The following is a 16,564-nucleotide window of genomic DNA, read 5'->3' as shown; positions in this document are numbered from 1 at the left end:
ATGTATGGACTGGAGTCTGGGGAGGAGGGAGTGCTGTTATATGTATGGACTGGAGTATGCCTGGGGAGGAGGGAGTGCTGTTATATGTATGGACTGGAGTCTGCCTGGGGAGGAGGGAGTGCTGATATATGTATGGGACTGGAGTCTGTCTGGGGAGGAGGGAGCGCTGTTATATGTATGGGACTGGAGGTCTGTCTGGTGAGGAGGGAGTGCTGTTATATGTATGGACTGGAGTCTGGGGAGGAGGTAGTGCTGTTATATGTATGGACTGGAGTATGCCTGGGGAGGAGGGAGTGCTGTTATATGTATGGACTGGAGTATGCCTGGGGAGGAGGGAGTGCTGATATATGTATGGACTGGAGTCTACCTGGGGAGGAGGGAGCGCTGTTATATGTATGGGACTGGAGGTCTGTCTGGTGAGGAGGGAGTGCTGTTATATGTATGGGACTGGAGTCTGTCTGGTGAGGAGGGAGTGCTGTTGTATGTATGGACTGGAGTATGCCTGGGGAGGAGGGAGTGCTGTTATATGTATGGACTGGAGTCTGTCTGGTGAGGAGGGAGTGCTGTTATATGTATGGACTGGAGTCTGCCTGGGGAGGAGGGAGTGCTGTTATATGTATGGGACTGGAGTCTGCCTGAGGAGGAGGGAGTGCTGTTATATGTATGGGACTGGAGTCTGTCTGGTGAGGAGGGAGTGCTGTTATATGTATGGACTGGAGTATGCCTGGGGAGGAGGGAGTGCTGTTATATGTATGGACTGGAGTCTGCCTGGGGAGGAGGGAGTGCTGATATATGTATGGACTGGAGTATGCCTGGGGAGGAGGGAGTGCTGATATATGTATGGACTGGAGTCTACCTGGGGAGGAGGGAGCGCTGTTATATGTATGGGACTGGAGGTCTGTCTGGTGAGGAGGGAGTGCTGTTATATGTATGGGACTGGAGTCTGTCTGGTGAGGAGGGAGTGCTGTTATATGTATGGACTGGAGTATGCCTGGGGAGGAGGGAGTGCTGTTATATGTATGGACTGGAGTCTGTCTGGTGAGGAGGGAGTGCTGTTATATGTATGGACTGGAGTATGCCTGGGGAGGAGGGAGTGCTGATATATGTATGGACTGGAGTATGCCTGGGGAGGAGGGAGTGCTGATATATGTATGGACTGGAGTCTGCCTGCGGAGGAGGGAGTGCTGTTATATGTATGGACTGGAGTCTGGGGAGGAGGGAGTGCTGTTATATGTATGGACTGGAGTCTGCCTGGGGAGGAGGGAGTGCTGTTATATGTATGGACTGGAGTCTGTCTGGGGAGGAGGGAGTGCTGTTATATGTATGGGACTGGAGTCTGGGGAGGAGGGAGTGCTGTTATATGTATGGACTGGAGTCTGCCTGGGGAGGAGGGAGTGCTGTTATATGTATGGACTGGAGTCTGGGGAGGAGGGAGTGCTGTTATATGTATGGACTGGAGTCTGCCTGGGGAGGAGGGAGTGCTGTTATATGTATGGACTGGAGTATGCCTGGGGACGAGGGAGTGCTGTTATATGTATGGACTTGAGTCTGCCTGGGGAGGAGGGAGCGCTGTTATATGTATGGGACTGGAGTCTGGGGAGGAGGGAGCGCTGTTATATGTATGGGACTGGAGTCTGCCTGGGGAGGAGGGAGTGCTGTTATATGTAGGGGACTGGAGTCTGGGGAGGAGGGAGCGCTGTTATATGTATGGGACTGGAGTCTGGGGAGGAGGGAGTGCTGTTATATGTATGGACTGGAGTGTGCCTGGGGAGGAGGGAGTGTTGTTATTTGTATGGGATTGGAGTCTGGGGAGGAAGGAGTGCTGTTATATGTATGGACTGGAGTCTGCCTGGGGAGGAGGGAGTGCTGTTATATGTATGGGACTGGAGTCTGCCTGGGGAGGAGGAAGAGCTGTTATATGTATGGGACTGGAGTCTGCCTGAGGAGTAGGGAGTGCTGTTATATGTATGGACTGGAGTCTGCCTGGGGAGGAGGGAGCGCTGTTATATGTAGGGGACTGGAGTCTGCCTGGGGAGGAGGGAGTGCTGTTATATGTATGGGACTGGAGTCTGCCTGGGGAGGAGGGAGTGCTGTTATATGTATGGACTGGAGTCTTCCTGGTGAGGAGGGAGTGCTGTTATATGTAGGGGACTGGAGTCTGCCTGGGGAGGAGGGAGTGCGGTTATATGTATGGACTGGAGTCTGCCTGGGGAGGTGGGAGTGCTGTTATATGTAGGGGACTGGAGTCTGCCTGAGGAGGAGGGAGTGCTGTTATATGTAGGGGACTGGAGTCTGCCTGAGGAGGAGGGAGTGCTGTTATATGTATGGGACTGGAGTCTGCCTGGGGAGGAGGGAGCACTGTTATATGTATGGGACTGGAGTCTGCCTGGGGAGGAGGGAGTGCTGTTATATGTAGGGGACTGGAGTCTGCCTGAGGAGGAGGGAGTGCTGTTATATGTATGAGACTGGAGTCTGCCTGGGGAGGAGGGAGCGCTGTTATATGTATGGGACTGGAGTCTTCCTGGGAAGGAGGGAGTGCTGTTATATGTATGGACTGGAGTCTGCCGGGGGAGGAGGGAGTGCTGTTATATGTATGGACTGGAGTCTGCCTGGGGAGGAGGGAGTGCTGTTATATGTAGGGGACTGGAGTCTGCCTGGGGAGGAGGGATCGCTGTTATATGTATGGGACTGGAGTCTGCCTGAGGAGGAGGGAGCGCTGCTATATGTAGGGGACTGGAGTCTGCCTGTTGAGGAGGGAGCGCTGTTATATGTATGGGACTGGAGTCTGCCTTGGGAGGAGGGATCGCTGTTATATGTATGGGACTGGAGTCTGCCTGAGGAGGAGGGAGCGCTGTTATATGTTGGGGACTGGAGTCTGCCTGGGGAGGAGGGAGCGCTGTTATATGTATGGGACTGGAGTCTGCCTGGGGAGGAGGGAGTGCTGTTATATGTATGGGACTGGAGTCTGCCTGGGGAGGAGGGAGTGCTGTTATATGTATGGACTGGAGTCTGCCTGGGGAGGAGGGAGTGCTGTTATATGTAGGGGACTGGAGTCTGCCTGGGGAGGAGGGAGCTCTGTTATATGTAGGGGACTGGAGTCTGCCTGGGGAGGAGGGAGCGCTGTTATATGTATGGGACTGGAGTCTGCCTTGGGAGGAGGGATCGCTGTTATATGTATGGGACTGGAGTCTGCCTGAGGAGGAGGGAGCGCTGTTATATGTTGGGGACTGGAGTCTGCCTGGGGAGGAGTGAGCGCTGTTATATGTATGGACTGGAGTCTGGCTGGGGGGGAGGGAGTGCTTTTATATGTATGGACTGGAGTCTGCCTGGGGAGGAGGGAGTGCTGTTATATGTAGGGGACTGGAGTCTGCCTGGGGAGGAGGGAGCGCTGTTATTTTTATGGGACTGGAGTCTGCCTGAGGAGGAGGGAGCGCTGTTATATGTAGGGGACTGGAGTCTGCCTGGGGAGGAGGGAGCGCTGTTATATGTATGGGACTGGAGTCTGCCTGGGGAGGAGGGAGTTCTGTTATATGTATGGACTGGAGTCTGCCTGGGAAGGAGGGAGTGCTGTTATATGTAGGGGACTGGAGTCTGCCTGGGGAGGAGGGAGCGCTGTTATATTTATGGACTGGAGTCTGCCTGGGGAGGAGGGAGTGCTGTTATATGTATGGGACTGGAGTCTGCCTGGGGAGGAGGGAGTGCTGTTATATGTATGGTACTGGAGTCTGCCTGGGAAGGAGGGAGTTCTGTTATATGTATGGACTGGAGTCTGCCTGGGGAGGAGGGAGCGCTGTTATATGTATGGACTGGAGTCTGCCTGGGAAGGAGGGAGCGCTGTTATATGTAGGGGACTGGAGTCTGCCTGGGGAGGAGGGAGTGCTGTTATATGTATGGACTGGAGTCTGCCTGGTGTGATACTTATGTGATATGTGATACTTATGTGATTCAGCTAAAGCTGAAAATGAATTGAGGCTTGCAAGAGATGTCAAAAGCAATAATAAAGGATTTTGGGGATATGTCAAAAGTAAATGAAAAGTCAAAGATGCTATAGGATTTTTACAGGATGAAAATGATGAAATGTTAAGACAGGATGTTGAGAAGGCTGAACTTTTAAATTCCTATTTTGCATCTGTTTTCTCTCAGAAAGGAAATGTAACATCAACTGTTATTCACTGCCCTATTAAGGGAATAGAAGAATCCAGGATATCTATAAACAGAAAGATAGTGAGGAAACACTTAGCTAACCTAAATGAATTCAAGTCTCCAGGTCCAGATGAATTACACCCCAGAGTACTGAAGGAGATAGCAGAAGAAATTTTTGAACCCCTCTCCATAATCTTTGAAAATTCTTGGAGAACAGGAGAAGTGCCAGAAGACTGGAGAAGAGCAAATGTTGTTCCTATCTTCAAAAAGGGGAAGAAGGTGGACCCAGGCAACTATAGGCCGGTGAGTCTGACTTCTATACCAGGAAAGATCTTTGAACAAATTATTAAACAACATGTATGTCAATACCTGGATAAGAATGAAGTGATTAAACAGAGTCAGCATGGGTTTGTAACTAATAAGTCATGTCAGACTAATTTAATTTCCTTCTATGACGGTATTACTGATTGGGTGGATCAAGGAAATGCTGTAGATATAGTATATCTTGACTTCAGCAAAGCATTTGACAAAGTCTCTCATACAATCCTTATTGAAAAAATGACTAAGTATGGAATGGACAAGGCAACTGTTAGGTGGATTCATAACTGGCTTAGTGATCGGACCCAAAGAGTGGTCGTAAATGGCTGCACATCCAGTTGGAAGAATGTCTCAAGTGGGGTACCACAGGGCTCTGTCCTGGGCCCTGTATTGTTCAACATCTTTATCAACGATTTAGATGAAGGAATTGAGGGTAAACTGATTAAATTTGCTGATGACACAAAGCTAGGAGGGATAGCTAATACTAGAGAAGAGAGAGAGAGGATTCAAAAAGATTTAAATAAACTGGAGAAGTGGGCAGCAACTAACAGAATGGTTTTTAACAGGGAGAAATGCAAAGTACTACATCTGGGCAATAAAAATGAAAAAAGCATATATAGAATGGGATGAATAGGGCTAAGTAACAGCACATGTGAAAAAGACTTGGGTATACTAATAGATCACAGACTGAATATAAGTCAACAGTGTGATGCAGCAGCAAAAAAGGAAAATGCAATTCAAGGATGTATTAACAGAAGCATACAGTCTAGATCACGTGAAGTAATTATTTCCCTCTACTCCTCTTTGGTCAGACCTCATCTGGAATATTGTGTCCAATTTTGGGCACCACATTTTAAAAAAGACATCAACAAACTGGAGCAAGTTCAGAAAAGAGCGACCAGAATGGTGACCGGTCTGCAAACCCTGTCTTATGAGGAAAGGTTGCAGGATTTGGGAATGTTTAGTTTGCAAGAGAGAAGACTGAGAGGAGACTTAATAGCTGTCTACAAATATCTAAAGGGCTGTCACATTGTAGAAGGATCAACTTTATTCTCATTTGCACAAGGAAAGACTAGAAGCAATGGGATGAAGCTGAATGGGAGGAGACACAGATTAGATTTTAGAAAAATCTTTTTGACAGTTAGAGTGATCAATGAGTGGAACAGGCTGCCACAAGAAGTGGTGAGTTCTCCTTCAATGGAAGTCTTCAAACAGAGGCTGGACAGACATCTAACTGGGATGATTTAGCGAATCCTGCTTTGAGCAGGGGGTTGGACCAGATGGCCCAGGAGGTCCCTTCCAACTCTACGATTCTATGATTCTATGTATGATTGATATTAGAAAATGTATCCAGATGGTAGGTACGTGATCACAGGTCTTAATATTCCTTTTCAAAAGTATTCAGTACAACATTACCAGAGACTGGGGATTTGACCGCTGAATGACCTCTCTGAGTACATGATTACAACATGCAGAAGGAATGTGAAAACAACCATACAGCGCTTGCGTAACACGAGCAGAGCACGAGTTGGAATGTTCACTGCGCAGCTGTACAGCTTGTGTAAACATTACTTGTAGAAGTTGTAGTGCGCAGGACTGGATTCATGTCTAGGAACAGTTTGTATATAACCGAGGGAATTTCCACTTGCGAGTAGGGACGTTCCAGGAGACTTATGGACGCATATCTTCTGTGATGGAGTTTTACGGGATATTTCCTCCTCGCCAATCGAGTCCCCCGATAGAGGAGTGATGCTACAATATCCGGTAATATATTGATGCTTACTTTCTCTATGAACAGATGATGTATTGATCATGTAATGTTAGACTAGTGCTGCTAAAATTCATGTGCAAATTTATATGTTACTTCATTAATATCTCTGATTTTAATAGAATAAAATACTATTGTTTTACTGAGCACAGACTTCTTGTCTCTTGCCTAATTAGTATATTAGTGAGCGCTACGTATGTAAGGACCATAAGTCCATCATATTGACTCGGTAAGACACCTGGGGAGGAGGGAGTGCTGTTATATGTATGGGACTGGAGTCTGCCTGAGGAGGAGGGAGTTCTGTTATATGTATGGGACTGGAGTCTGCCTGGGGAGGAGGGAGTGCTGTTATATGTACGGGACTGGAGTCTGCCTGAGGAGGAGGGAGCGCTGTTATATGTATGGGACTGGAGTCTGCCTGGGGAGGAGGGATTGATGTTATATGTATGGGACTGGAGTCTGCCTGGGGAGGAGGGAGCGCTGTTATATGTATGGGACTGGAGTCTGCCTGGGGAGGAGGGAGCGCTGTTATATGTATGGGACTGGAGTCTGCCTGGGGAGGAGGGAGTGCTGTTATATGTATGGGACTGGAGTCTGCTTGGGGAGGAGTGAGCGCTGTTATATGTATGGACTGGAGTCTGCCTGGGGAGGAGGGAGCGCTGTTATATGTATGGACTGGAGTCTGCCTGGAGAGGAGGGAGTGCTGTTATATGTATGGGACTGGACTCTGCCTGGGGAGGAGGGAGCGCTGTTATATGTACAGGACTGGAGTCTGTCTGGGGAGGAGGGAGCGCTGTTATATGTAGGGGACTGGAGTCTGCCTGAGGAGGAGGGAGTGCTGTTATATGTATGGACTGGAGTCTGCCTGAGGAGGAGGGAGCGCTGTTATATGTATGGGACTGGAGTCTGCCTGGGGAGGAGGGATTGCTGTTATATGGATGGGACTGGAGTCTGCCTGGGGAGGAGGGAGTGCTGTTATATGTACGGGTCTGGAGTCTGCCTGAGGAGGAGGGAGTGCTGTTATACGTACAGGACTGGAGTCTGCCTGGGGAGGAGGGAGCGCTGTTATACGTATAGGACTGAAGTGTGCCTGGGGAGGAGGGAGTGCTGTCATATGTATGGCACTGGAGTCTGCATCATTACTCATCAAGGCATTAGCAGGTAACACATTCAGTTTCCCATCATCATCACCATCATCAGGGTTAACGTTACCCTTATTGTCAGTTTGGGGAGGGGTGTCAGGGACGTAGTATGCAACCATCTGCCCCAAGTCAGTCCCCAATAAAACATCAGTGGGCAAATTTTCAGACACTCCCACCTCCCTCAACCCGCTCCCGGCACCCCAGTCAAGAAAAACTCGTGCCACTGGCAAGGGACAACGGGTGCCTCCAATGCCAGTGACAGTCAGGGTTTTCCCCTCAACAAACTCTTCAGGGGCAGCCAGTCCAGGACGGATGAGGGTTCGTTCAGCCCCGGTGTCCTTGAGGCCTGTAGCAAGACGGGCCCCCACCTGAACAGGTTGAACGTTGTCGTCAGCCCTCCCACCAAAAGAACAGAGGCGTTGGGCCCAGAGGCCTTGGCTGGGGAACTCTTCGGCTTTTCCGGACAGGCGTGACGGAAGTTACCAGTCCGATTGCAGGTGAAACACAGGCGACTGTCAGTAGCCGGCCTGCTGTTGGCAACAGGGACAGGGCCTCCCGAGAGACGGCTAGCTGGGGCACTGGGGTCGGTTGCAGGCTTACCCCCTTTCCAGCTGGTGGTGACTGGCCTCCGCGTCTCTGGCCTCCGGTTGGCCTCGTAGTTGTCGGCGATCTGAGTCGCATTCGGTGGTTCGCGGTCCAGGATGAACTGTCGGACCTCAGCTGGGCAGAGATGCAGGAACTGGTCTTTGATCATCAGGTCCCATAGCTGCTCAAAGGATTCAACGGACAGTCCATGGATCCACTGGTCAAAGTGGGTCCTGAGTCCTTGCACCACATCACTGTAGCTATCGTGTGGGCCACGTCGGAGGTGCCGGAACTTCTTTCGGTATATCTCAGGTGTCAGCCGGTATTTGGCGATCAGCGCCTGCTTTATGGCGTCATAGGCATCATCATGCGCTTGCGGAAGAGAAGCAAACGCCTCCAGGGCTTTGCCTTTTAGCCCTGGGGTCAAGTACTTGGCCCATTGGCCTTCGGGCAGTCGGTACTGTCTGCAGGCTTTCTCAAAGGCTCGCAGAAACGTGTCCAAGTCCCCATCCTTTTCTATCACGGGAAAATGCTCTGGCCGGGGTTTAGGAATCTGGATGCTGCTGGGCTCACTGCTTCGAGCTGTGGGGGCATTCCACCCCCGCTGGAGCATCTGCAGTTCATGGGCTCTCTCAACTTCTCTTTGGCGCTCAGCTCTCTCCTGAGCTTGCTGAATCAGCTGCAGACGTCCCACATGGTCTTCGGCAGGGAGTTGCTGTAGGGCCAATTGCAGATAGGGATCCAGGACTTCCCGGCTGGCGGTCTGCAACATCTGGACCCCTGCGGCTGCACCATCGGCACTGGCACTCCTCCTGCGCCCTGGCTCTCATCCCATTGCACTAGAGCCGTGACCAACTGGGCTTTGGTCTTGTCGGCGATGTCAATCTGCTTTGACGTGCACAGGGACCACAGGGTGTCCTTATTGAGCTGCTTATAATAAGATTCTCCCTGCGTAGCCATGGTTGCCAAATAAAAGATAGAAAAAAAAACGGAGAAATGGGAGGGGATACTCGCACGTACACAAAAAATGTCTCAGGAATAATAACCACTGAGTCTGTTCTCTAAAACCTATGATGCAGGATTCCCGCAGGAACCGTGCAGGTTTTTAGTGAGAGGAATGATTGCTCAAACCAAATCACTAATGCTCTAGGATTATCCCACCGCTCTGCCACCAAATATGTGATGACCGGGGGGTTGTTATCCCACCGCTGCCACCAATATGTGATGACCGGGGGGTTGTTATCCCACCGCTGCCACCAATATGTGACGAACAGGCCACTGCTGTTCGCCCAATACGGCGACTAACAGGGGTCCCGCTGCCACCAAAACGCAACTGACAGTGGACCCTGTGTCACCACTATGTCACAATCCCACCACTGACACAGGTGTATCAGCGGACGGAGGGACGTGACACACGGCTATCACAGGCGCATCTCGCTCTACAATTTGATGCATGGGGTATTTTGGGTGCCCCACCACTGCTATTAATCTTCTAAGTACTGCAGGGATTTATGTACATCCCACTTTCTCAGTTCCACTTTGGAACTCGCAGCTCTCCGGCGCCCCCTTACCCTCAGGTCAGTCAGGGAACTGCACCTAGGATAATTAGTCACCGGACGGGCTGCCTGTTGTGAACCGGCAATTAGGCTTCTGCAGTAAGGGAATTATCAATGCTGTGGCCGCAGCCCCTCATTCAGCAATATAAGACCCTTCTAGACTGCCAGCAAGCCGCAATCACCGTACACAACGCGCTGCGCTGCCACCAGCTTCTGGTTTCTCCGCTTGCGTTATAGGCTCAAGGGAGGGGTTCGAAGCCAACCCGACAAATTAGTAGCGATTATCTAACAAAGGTGTATAGTTCGATTCTTAGAGCATGGAGACAGAACTAAATATTAAATCATTTATTCTCCGAACAGGTAGGGCCGTGATTACAGATAAAAGTTGCTATAAAATTGAGACACAAAATATGTACAATAGACAAGTATAAAACAAAGTGGATGAAAGAAGAAAGTACACTCACATGTGGTTAGTTGGTGTTCAGGCAAGTCATGGCTGGAGAAAGAAGGCGGAGCCACACATCTCCGCTCATCTGGAGTTCTTGTCGGCACGCACTCTGCAGCTGCTCTCAACTGGTTTTGCCAAGGGAATGCCTTATAGACTCTGCGATGTGACATCACAGAAAGAGGTATTCTGGGTAGTCCCACCTCTCTCTCTTCGAGTTAGGATCTGGCTACAAACTTTAGAATAACCATAACTTTATGGTGGACTCTGGTATGGACTCATCAGTGGTATCATGTTTCCTAGCGTAATGAGCCCATCAAGAAAACATCAAACATCTATGAGATATGACCGTCCATTTGGGAGCAAACCATATCTCAGGTCCGAGGGCTTCGTAAAAACCATGGCAGCGAAGCTGGGACCGCTCTGATCACAAAAATATGTTTATTATATCTCTAGGGTATATGGTTTTTCACAGGGCAATCTCTTAAAGGTTTACTTCTTTACATGTCTTAGACAAAGGGATGACTTTTCCCTCACTTTTTTTCTTTCAGCTGAGCAGGCGGGGGGGCCAAATGGTTGTAACAGGCAGGCTAGTTAATTAACATTCCTGCCTCTCCAGAGGAAGTTGGTGGGTTAATAACACTTGGGGGGGGAGGGATAGTGTACTACTGACAGTTTACAATGTCATAGAATAGAGGAATTCTAGCACAACAGAAAACATATTTTTCCGACATTGTATATCACATAGCGCCTTTGAGTGAGGTACTCCTAGTACTGAGTTACACTGGAGTTCCTCCTGTCAGATGTTCCTATGAACTCTACTTGTACGGCAGACAGCTGTAGCCTGCTTCGGGGACGCCTTGCTACTAAGTCCCGGATCACTAATATGTTGCTGTTGTGCCCCCAAGTCTTGAGTGGGAATAAAGTGGTCACTACTTCTATTCCTCCGGTGTCTGCTGCAGGACCATTAGTATCCGTACAACCTCGGGGACCGGCCCCCGGCCTTGCGCCTAGAACTTGAAAAGGGTTCGCCTCTAACCCTGGTCCTTGCTCTCTTATTCTCCTCACGTTCCATGCTAATCCTTCTTCCCAATGGAGAATCAAGCTTCCTTTCTCTGTCTCTTTCCTGTGCCAGCAGACCCAGATCACTGTGGCCTGCTGCAGCACTTCCTTCTTCCATCCTTCTCCCAGGGATCTTCTCTGTCTCACACTCTGTCCTTCTACATCCTCACTCACTGACAGAATGAAAGACTAAACGACTGAATCAACTCTCCCCGCTCTCTTTTATGTGAACTAAACTCCACACACCTCCCATCACGTTTCGTGTTCCAAGCAGGGAACCACCAAGGGGTGCTATGCTACACTCCAAGCAGGGAGCCGCCGAAGGTGCTTTGCTACACTACTTTGTGGTGTGGGGTGTAGGTGTTGGAGTGTGGTCAAGTGTCTCCACCTTACCTGGATAGTGGGGTACCACACCTCAGGAGGAGGTGCTGTACCTCTGTGGCGACTGAACCCTCAGGGGCGCCACATGTATCCATCCTGCCCCCCCATGTGTGGCCATCCTGGTACCCCATGTGTCTCCATCCTGGTCCCCCATGTGTCTCCATCCTGGTCCCCCATGTGTCTCCATCCTGGTCCCCCATGTGTCTCCATCCTGGCCCCCATATGTATCCAGCATGACCCCCATTTGTATCCATCCTGGCCCCCCCATGTGTCGCCATTCTGGCCCCCATATGTATCCAGCCTGACCACCATGTGTATCCATCCTGGCCCTCATGTGTATCCATCCTGGCCCCACATGTGTACCCATCTTGGCCCCCCATGTGTCTCCATCCTGGTCCCCCCTGTGTCTCCATCCTAGTCCCCCCTGTGTCTCCATCCTGGTCCCCCCTGTGTCTCCATCCTGGTCCCCCATGTGTCTCCATCCTGGTCCCCCATGTGTCTCCATCCTGGCCCCCATATGTATCCATCCTGGCCCCCATATGTATCCAGCCTGACCACCATGTGTATCCATCTTGGCCCCCCATGATTAAACATCCTGACCCCCCATGTGTCTCCATCCTGGTCCCCCATGTGTCTCCATCCTGGCCCCCATATGTATCCAGCATGACCCCCATTTGTATCCATCCTGGCCCCCCCCATGTGTCGTCATTCTGGCCCCCATATATATCCAGCCTGACCACCATGTGTATCCATCCTGGCCCTCATGTGTATCCATCCTGGCTCCCCCATGTGTAGCCATCCTGCCCCCCATGTGTCTCCATCCTGGCCCCCATATGTATCCAGCCTGACCACCATGTGTATCCATCCTGGCCCCATGTGTATCCATCCTGGCCCCATGTGTATCCATCGTGGCCCCCCATGTATATCCATCGTGGCCTCCCATGTGTATCCATCCTGGCACTCCATATGTATCCATCCTGGCCCCACGTGTGTATCCATCCTGGCACTCCATATGTATCCATCCTGGCCCCACGTGTGTATCCATCCTGACCCCCCCATGTGCATCCTTCCTGGCCCCACGTGTGTATCCATCCTGACCCCACGTGTGTATCCATCCTGGCCCCCCCTGTGTATCCATCCCGGCCCCCTCATGTGTATCCATCCTGGCCCCCTATGTGTCTCCATCCTGGCCCCTCCATGTGTCTCCATCCTGGCCCCTCCATGTGTCTCCATCCTGGCCCCTCCATGTGTCTCCATCCTGGCCCCTCCATGTGTATCCTTCCTGGCCCCTCCATGTGTATCCTTCCTGGCCCCTCCATGTGTATCCTTCCTGGCCCCTCCATGTGTATCCTTCCTGGCCCCTCCATGTGTATCCATCCTGGCCCCCCCATGTGTATCCATCCTGGCCCCCCCATGTGTCTCCATCCTGGCCCCCCCATGTGTCTCCATCCTGGCCTCCCCATGTGTCTCCATCCTGGCCCCTCCATGTGTATCCATCCTGGCCCCTCCATGTGTATCCATCCTGGCCCCTCCATGTATATCCATCCTGGCCCCCCCATGTGTAGCCATCCTGCCCCCCATGTGTCTCCATCCTGGCTTCATGTACAGAGAGAGGACAAAAAAAGATCAGAGTTTTGAGCTTGTACCAGGTCAGGTTATAATTAACACATATTCTGAAGTCCACACATATCACCACTTTCATACTCTGGAAGGGATATACATCAGGGATTGTATCGCAAGATGGAGGAGACCATGGCATTAAGAGCCAAGTGTGACAAGGGTGAGTTACACTACCTTTCCCAAATCCTATGGAACTTCTAGGGACAACCTCTGTGTGTATATAATATGTTTTCATAAGGAATTATATCGTTTGCTAATTAGGAAAGCCTAAGGCCAGAAATAATCCCCATAAATCACTGTACATGGAGACTTTGCGTTCAGATCATTTCTGTCCGTTGTGATTGTGGAAACTAAAAATCTTTTCTAAAAGCCTCAAACTTCTGTGTGTGACTCAGAGCTGAGATCTAACGTGAGAGAAGATTCCAGTGCGGGGAAGACGGGAAACCTTCATATAGACGGCCGGTGGGGATGGAGTCAGTGACCGACTCTGGCCAAATCTGTCTCTAGAGCCGCAGTAGAAGATGAAGATGTCCTCCTCATCATGAAGGAGTTATTTCTCATGTCGCGTGTAATGAATATCTCCTGCAGTATTGCTAATGCCGATTCCAGTGTCGGTAATGAGACGAGAATTAGCGTTATGGAAGATGAGTCTATGAGGAACGTGTTCAGCTGCCGACTCCGAGGAGGAAACTGCTTGTTGTCTGTGGGCTAAATATATAGGTGTTACACCCCGGGCTGCGCCGCCTCGACTTACTCACCTCACTTCGGCATCCTGGCAGGTCTCTGGACGAGGGGCGTGCCACTCGGTGTCCTCGCTTCTGGTTTCACGGTCGGTCTCTGGATCCGGTGACTCATGTGCGCTCCGTCCTCTGCTTAGGCCGTGGCCGCGCTTGTCTCTGGCCTCTTATTCTAAATGAAGCTCTTGACCCGGAAGTCTTAGAATCATAGAATCGCAGAGTTGGAAGGGACCTCCTGGGCCATCTGGTCCAACCCCCTGCTCAAAGCAGGATTCGCTAAATCATCCCAGTCAGATGTCTGTCCAGCCTCTGTTTGAAGACTTCCATTGAAGGAGAACTCACCACTTCTCGTGGCAGCTTGTTCCATTCATTGATCACTCTGTCAAAAAGTTTTTTCTAATATCTAATCTGTGTCTCCTCCCATTCAGTTTCATCCCATTGCTTCTAGTCTTTCCTTGTGCAAATGAGAATAAAGTTGATCCTTCTACAATGTGACAGCCCTTTAGATATTTGTAGACCGCTATTAAGTCTCCTCTCAGTCTTCTCTTTTGCAAACTAAACATTCCCAAATCCTGCAACCTTTCCTCATAAGACAGGGTTTGCAGACCGGTCACCATTCTGGTCGCTCTTTTCTGAACTTGCTCCAGTTTGTTGATGTCTTTTTTAAAATGTGGTGCCCAAAACTGGACACAATATTCCAGATGAGGTCTGACCAAAGAGGAGTAGAGGGAAATAATGACTTCACGTGATCTAGACTGTATGCTTCTGTTAATACATCCTAGAATTGCATTTGCCTTTTTTGCTGCTGCATCACACTGTTGACTCCTATTCAGTCTGTGATCTATTAGTATACCCAAGTCTTTTTCACATGTGCTGTTGCTTAGGCCTATTCCTCCCATTCTGTATATGCTTTTTTCATTTTTATTGCCCAGATGTAGTACTTTGCATTTTTCCCTGTTAAAAACCATTCTGTTAGTTGCTGTCCACTTCTCCAGTTTATATCTTTTTGAATCCTCTCTCTCTCTTCTCTAGTATTAGCTATCCCTCCTAGCTTTGTGTCATCAGCAAATTTAATCAGTTTACCCTCAATTCCTTCATCTACATCGTTGATAAAGATGTTGAACAATACAGGGCCCAGGACAGAGCCCTGTGGTACCCCACTTGAGACATTCTTCCAACTGGATGTGCAGCCATTTACGACCACTCTTTGGGCCCGATCACTAAGCCAGTTATGAATCCACCTAACAGTTGCCTTGTCCATTCCATACTTAGTCATTTTTTCAATAAGGATTGTATGAGAGACTTTGTCAAATGCTTTGCTGACCTGCAGTAGCCACTAGTATATCAGGCTGCTTCCTACTAGGGGAGGCGCCTGATTATCACTTTGCTTCCCTGCTAGGCCAGCTAGGTTCCTACATGGTTGCCCTTTGTACTCAGGTCCCTGCGTGTACCCGGCTTGCTTCCGAGTATGCGCTCTGCACTCTCTTGTACCCTGCGTGCTTCCGAGTATGTGCTCTGCGCCCTCCTGTACCCAGCGTGCCCCTGTATTCACCCTGCTAGACACGGTCTCTCGTGCCTCCTTTGAGCTGGCCGCCTGGTACCAGCAGTCGTGGTACTTCATCCCCCTGGGTCTACCCCTGACGCTCCCTGTATACGGGGTGGTACTCACTAGGTCAGCTCACCCAGGGTGGGTTGATATCACGGCCCAGAGAGTCCACTCCAGGAGGTGTTACAATAGGTTTTATTAGTAGATATCAGGAAAGAAAACTAAACCCTGTAAGATAATAAATCTCCTCATATGTTTCCCTTATTATCTCCAGTAATTGTATTATTACACAGGATTCTTATGATGTTACATCGGATCATCTTCTTCTCATTCAGGTCTCTACAATATCGGATCCTCTCAGTGAAGATCTTCTACAAAAGAGAATTTTCCTGATTTACCCATCAAGGATGGATATGGACAGAGACAAGATGGCGGAGAGGATGTTACACCTCACCCTAGAGATCCTCTTCCATCTCACTGGAGAGGTGAGAGATTCTGATGACGTCACATTACATCATTCTTATCTATGGGAATAACAGATGGACAGAACTGGAGAGGTGAGGACTCTGGAAATGTCTGTAGTGAGATTTATTAATGTGTCTCTCCATAACCAGGATTACACAGTGGTGAAGAAGACCTCTAGTGATCGCTGTCAGGACCCTGTGTCTGAGGGATGGGGAAGACCCCTGAGCCCAATCACGGGGCCTCCACCTCACCCCCTGATCCATGAGGACATCAATGACCAGAAGATCCTAGAACTCATCTACAAGATGATTGAGCTGCTGACTGGAGAGGTGACACTGCTGGGAATGCTGGGACATTATACAGTAACACTATGAAGGGATCGGGGGATGACTGTATCATTGTATGTGTCAGGTTCCTATAAGGTGTCAGGATGTCGCCGTCTATTTCTCCATGGAGGAGTGGGAGTATTTAGAAGGACACAGAGATCTGTACAAGGACGTCATAATGGAGGTTCCCCAGCCCCTCACATCTCCAGGTAATAGACAGGACTAAATACACATGGCCTATAATTATCTGTATGTAGAGAATGAATTCAGTCCCTGTATGTGTTTCCTCCAGATCTATCCAGTAAGAGGACAACACCAGAGAGATGTCCCCGTCCTCTTCTTCCACAGGACTGTAACCAAGAAGATCCCAGTGCTCCTCAGGATCATCAGGTAGATGGAGAGAAGGTGTCAGGAGATCTCCCCTATGATGTGTAGACGGCTGTGAAGGTCTTGTGCTCAGTCTTGTTTTA

The 16,564-nt window shown here is 49.9% G+C and overlaps 1 protein-coding gene across 1 annotated transcript; it reads left to right on the top strand.

Annotated features, from left to right (window-relative positions):
- The first annotated feature begins 4,977 nt into the window (after positions 1-4,977).
- Positions 4,978-16,142, top strand: LOC141073539 (oocyte zinc finger protein XlCOF29-like). The gene is made up of 3 exons (XM_073560807.1): positions 4,978-6,225; positions 15,639-15,788; positions 15,918-16,142. The coding sequence occupies exons 1-3, from the start codon at positions 6,211-6,213 to the stop codon at positions 16,140-16,142; spliced, it is 390 nt and encodes a 129-aa protein (XP_073416908.1). The 5' UTR covers positions 4,978-6,210.
- The last annotated feature ends 422 nt before the right edge of the window (positions 16,143-16,564 follow it).

This window comes from Dendrobates tinctorius, unplaced genomic scaffold (genome assembly GCF_039654945.1).
Source record: "Dendrobates tinctorius isolate UK_male_01 unplaced genomic scaffold, ASM3965494v1 ptg000305l, whole genome shotgun sequence".
Classification (NCBI taxonomy): Eukaryota; Metazoa; Chordata; class Amphibia; order Anura; family Dendrobatidae; genus Dendrobates; species Dendrobates tinctorius.
Note: the sequence above shows the minus strand (reverse complement) of the source record. Positions and strands in the feature narration are given on the sequence as shown.

Bases quoted from the DNA above. Each gene is read 5' to 3' on its own strand.
- LOC141073539 (XM_073560807.1), top strand. The intron at 15,789-15,917 runs GTGAGAGATTCT...CTCCATAACCAG, and splicing joins TCTTCCATCTCACTGGAGAG to GATTACACAGTGGTGAAGAA.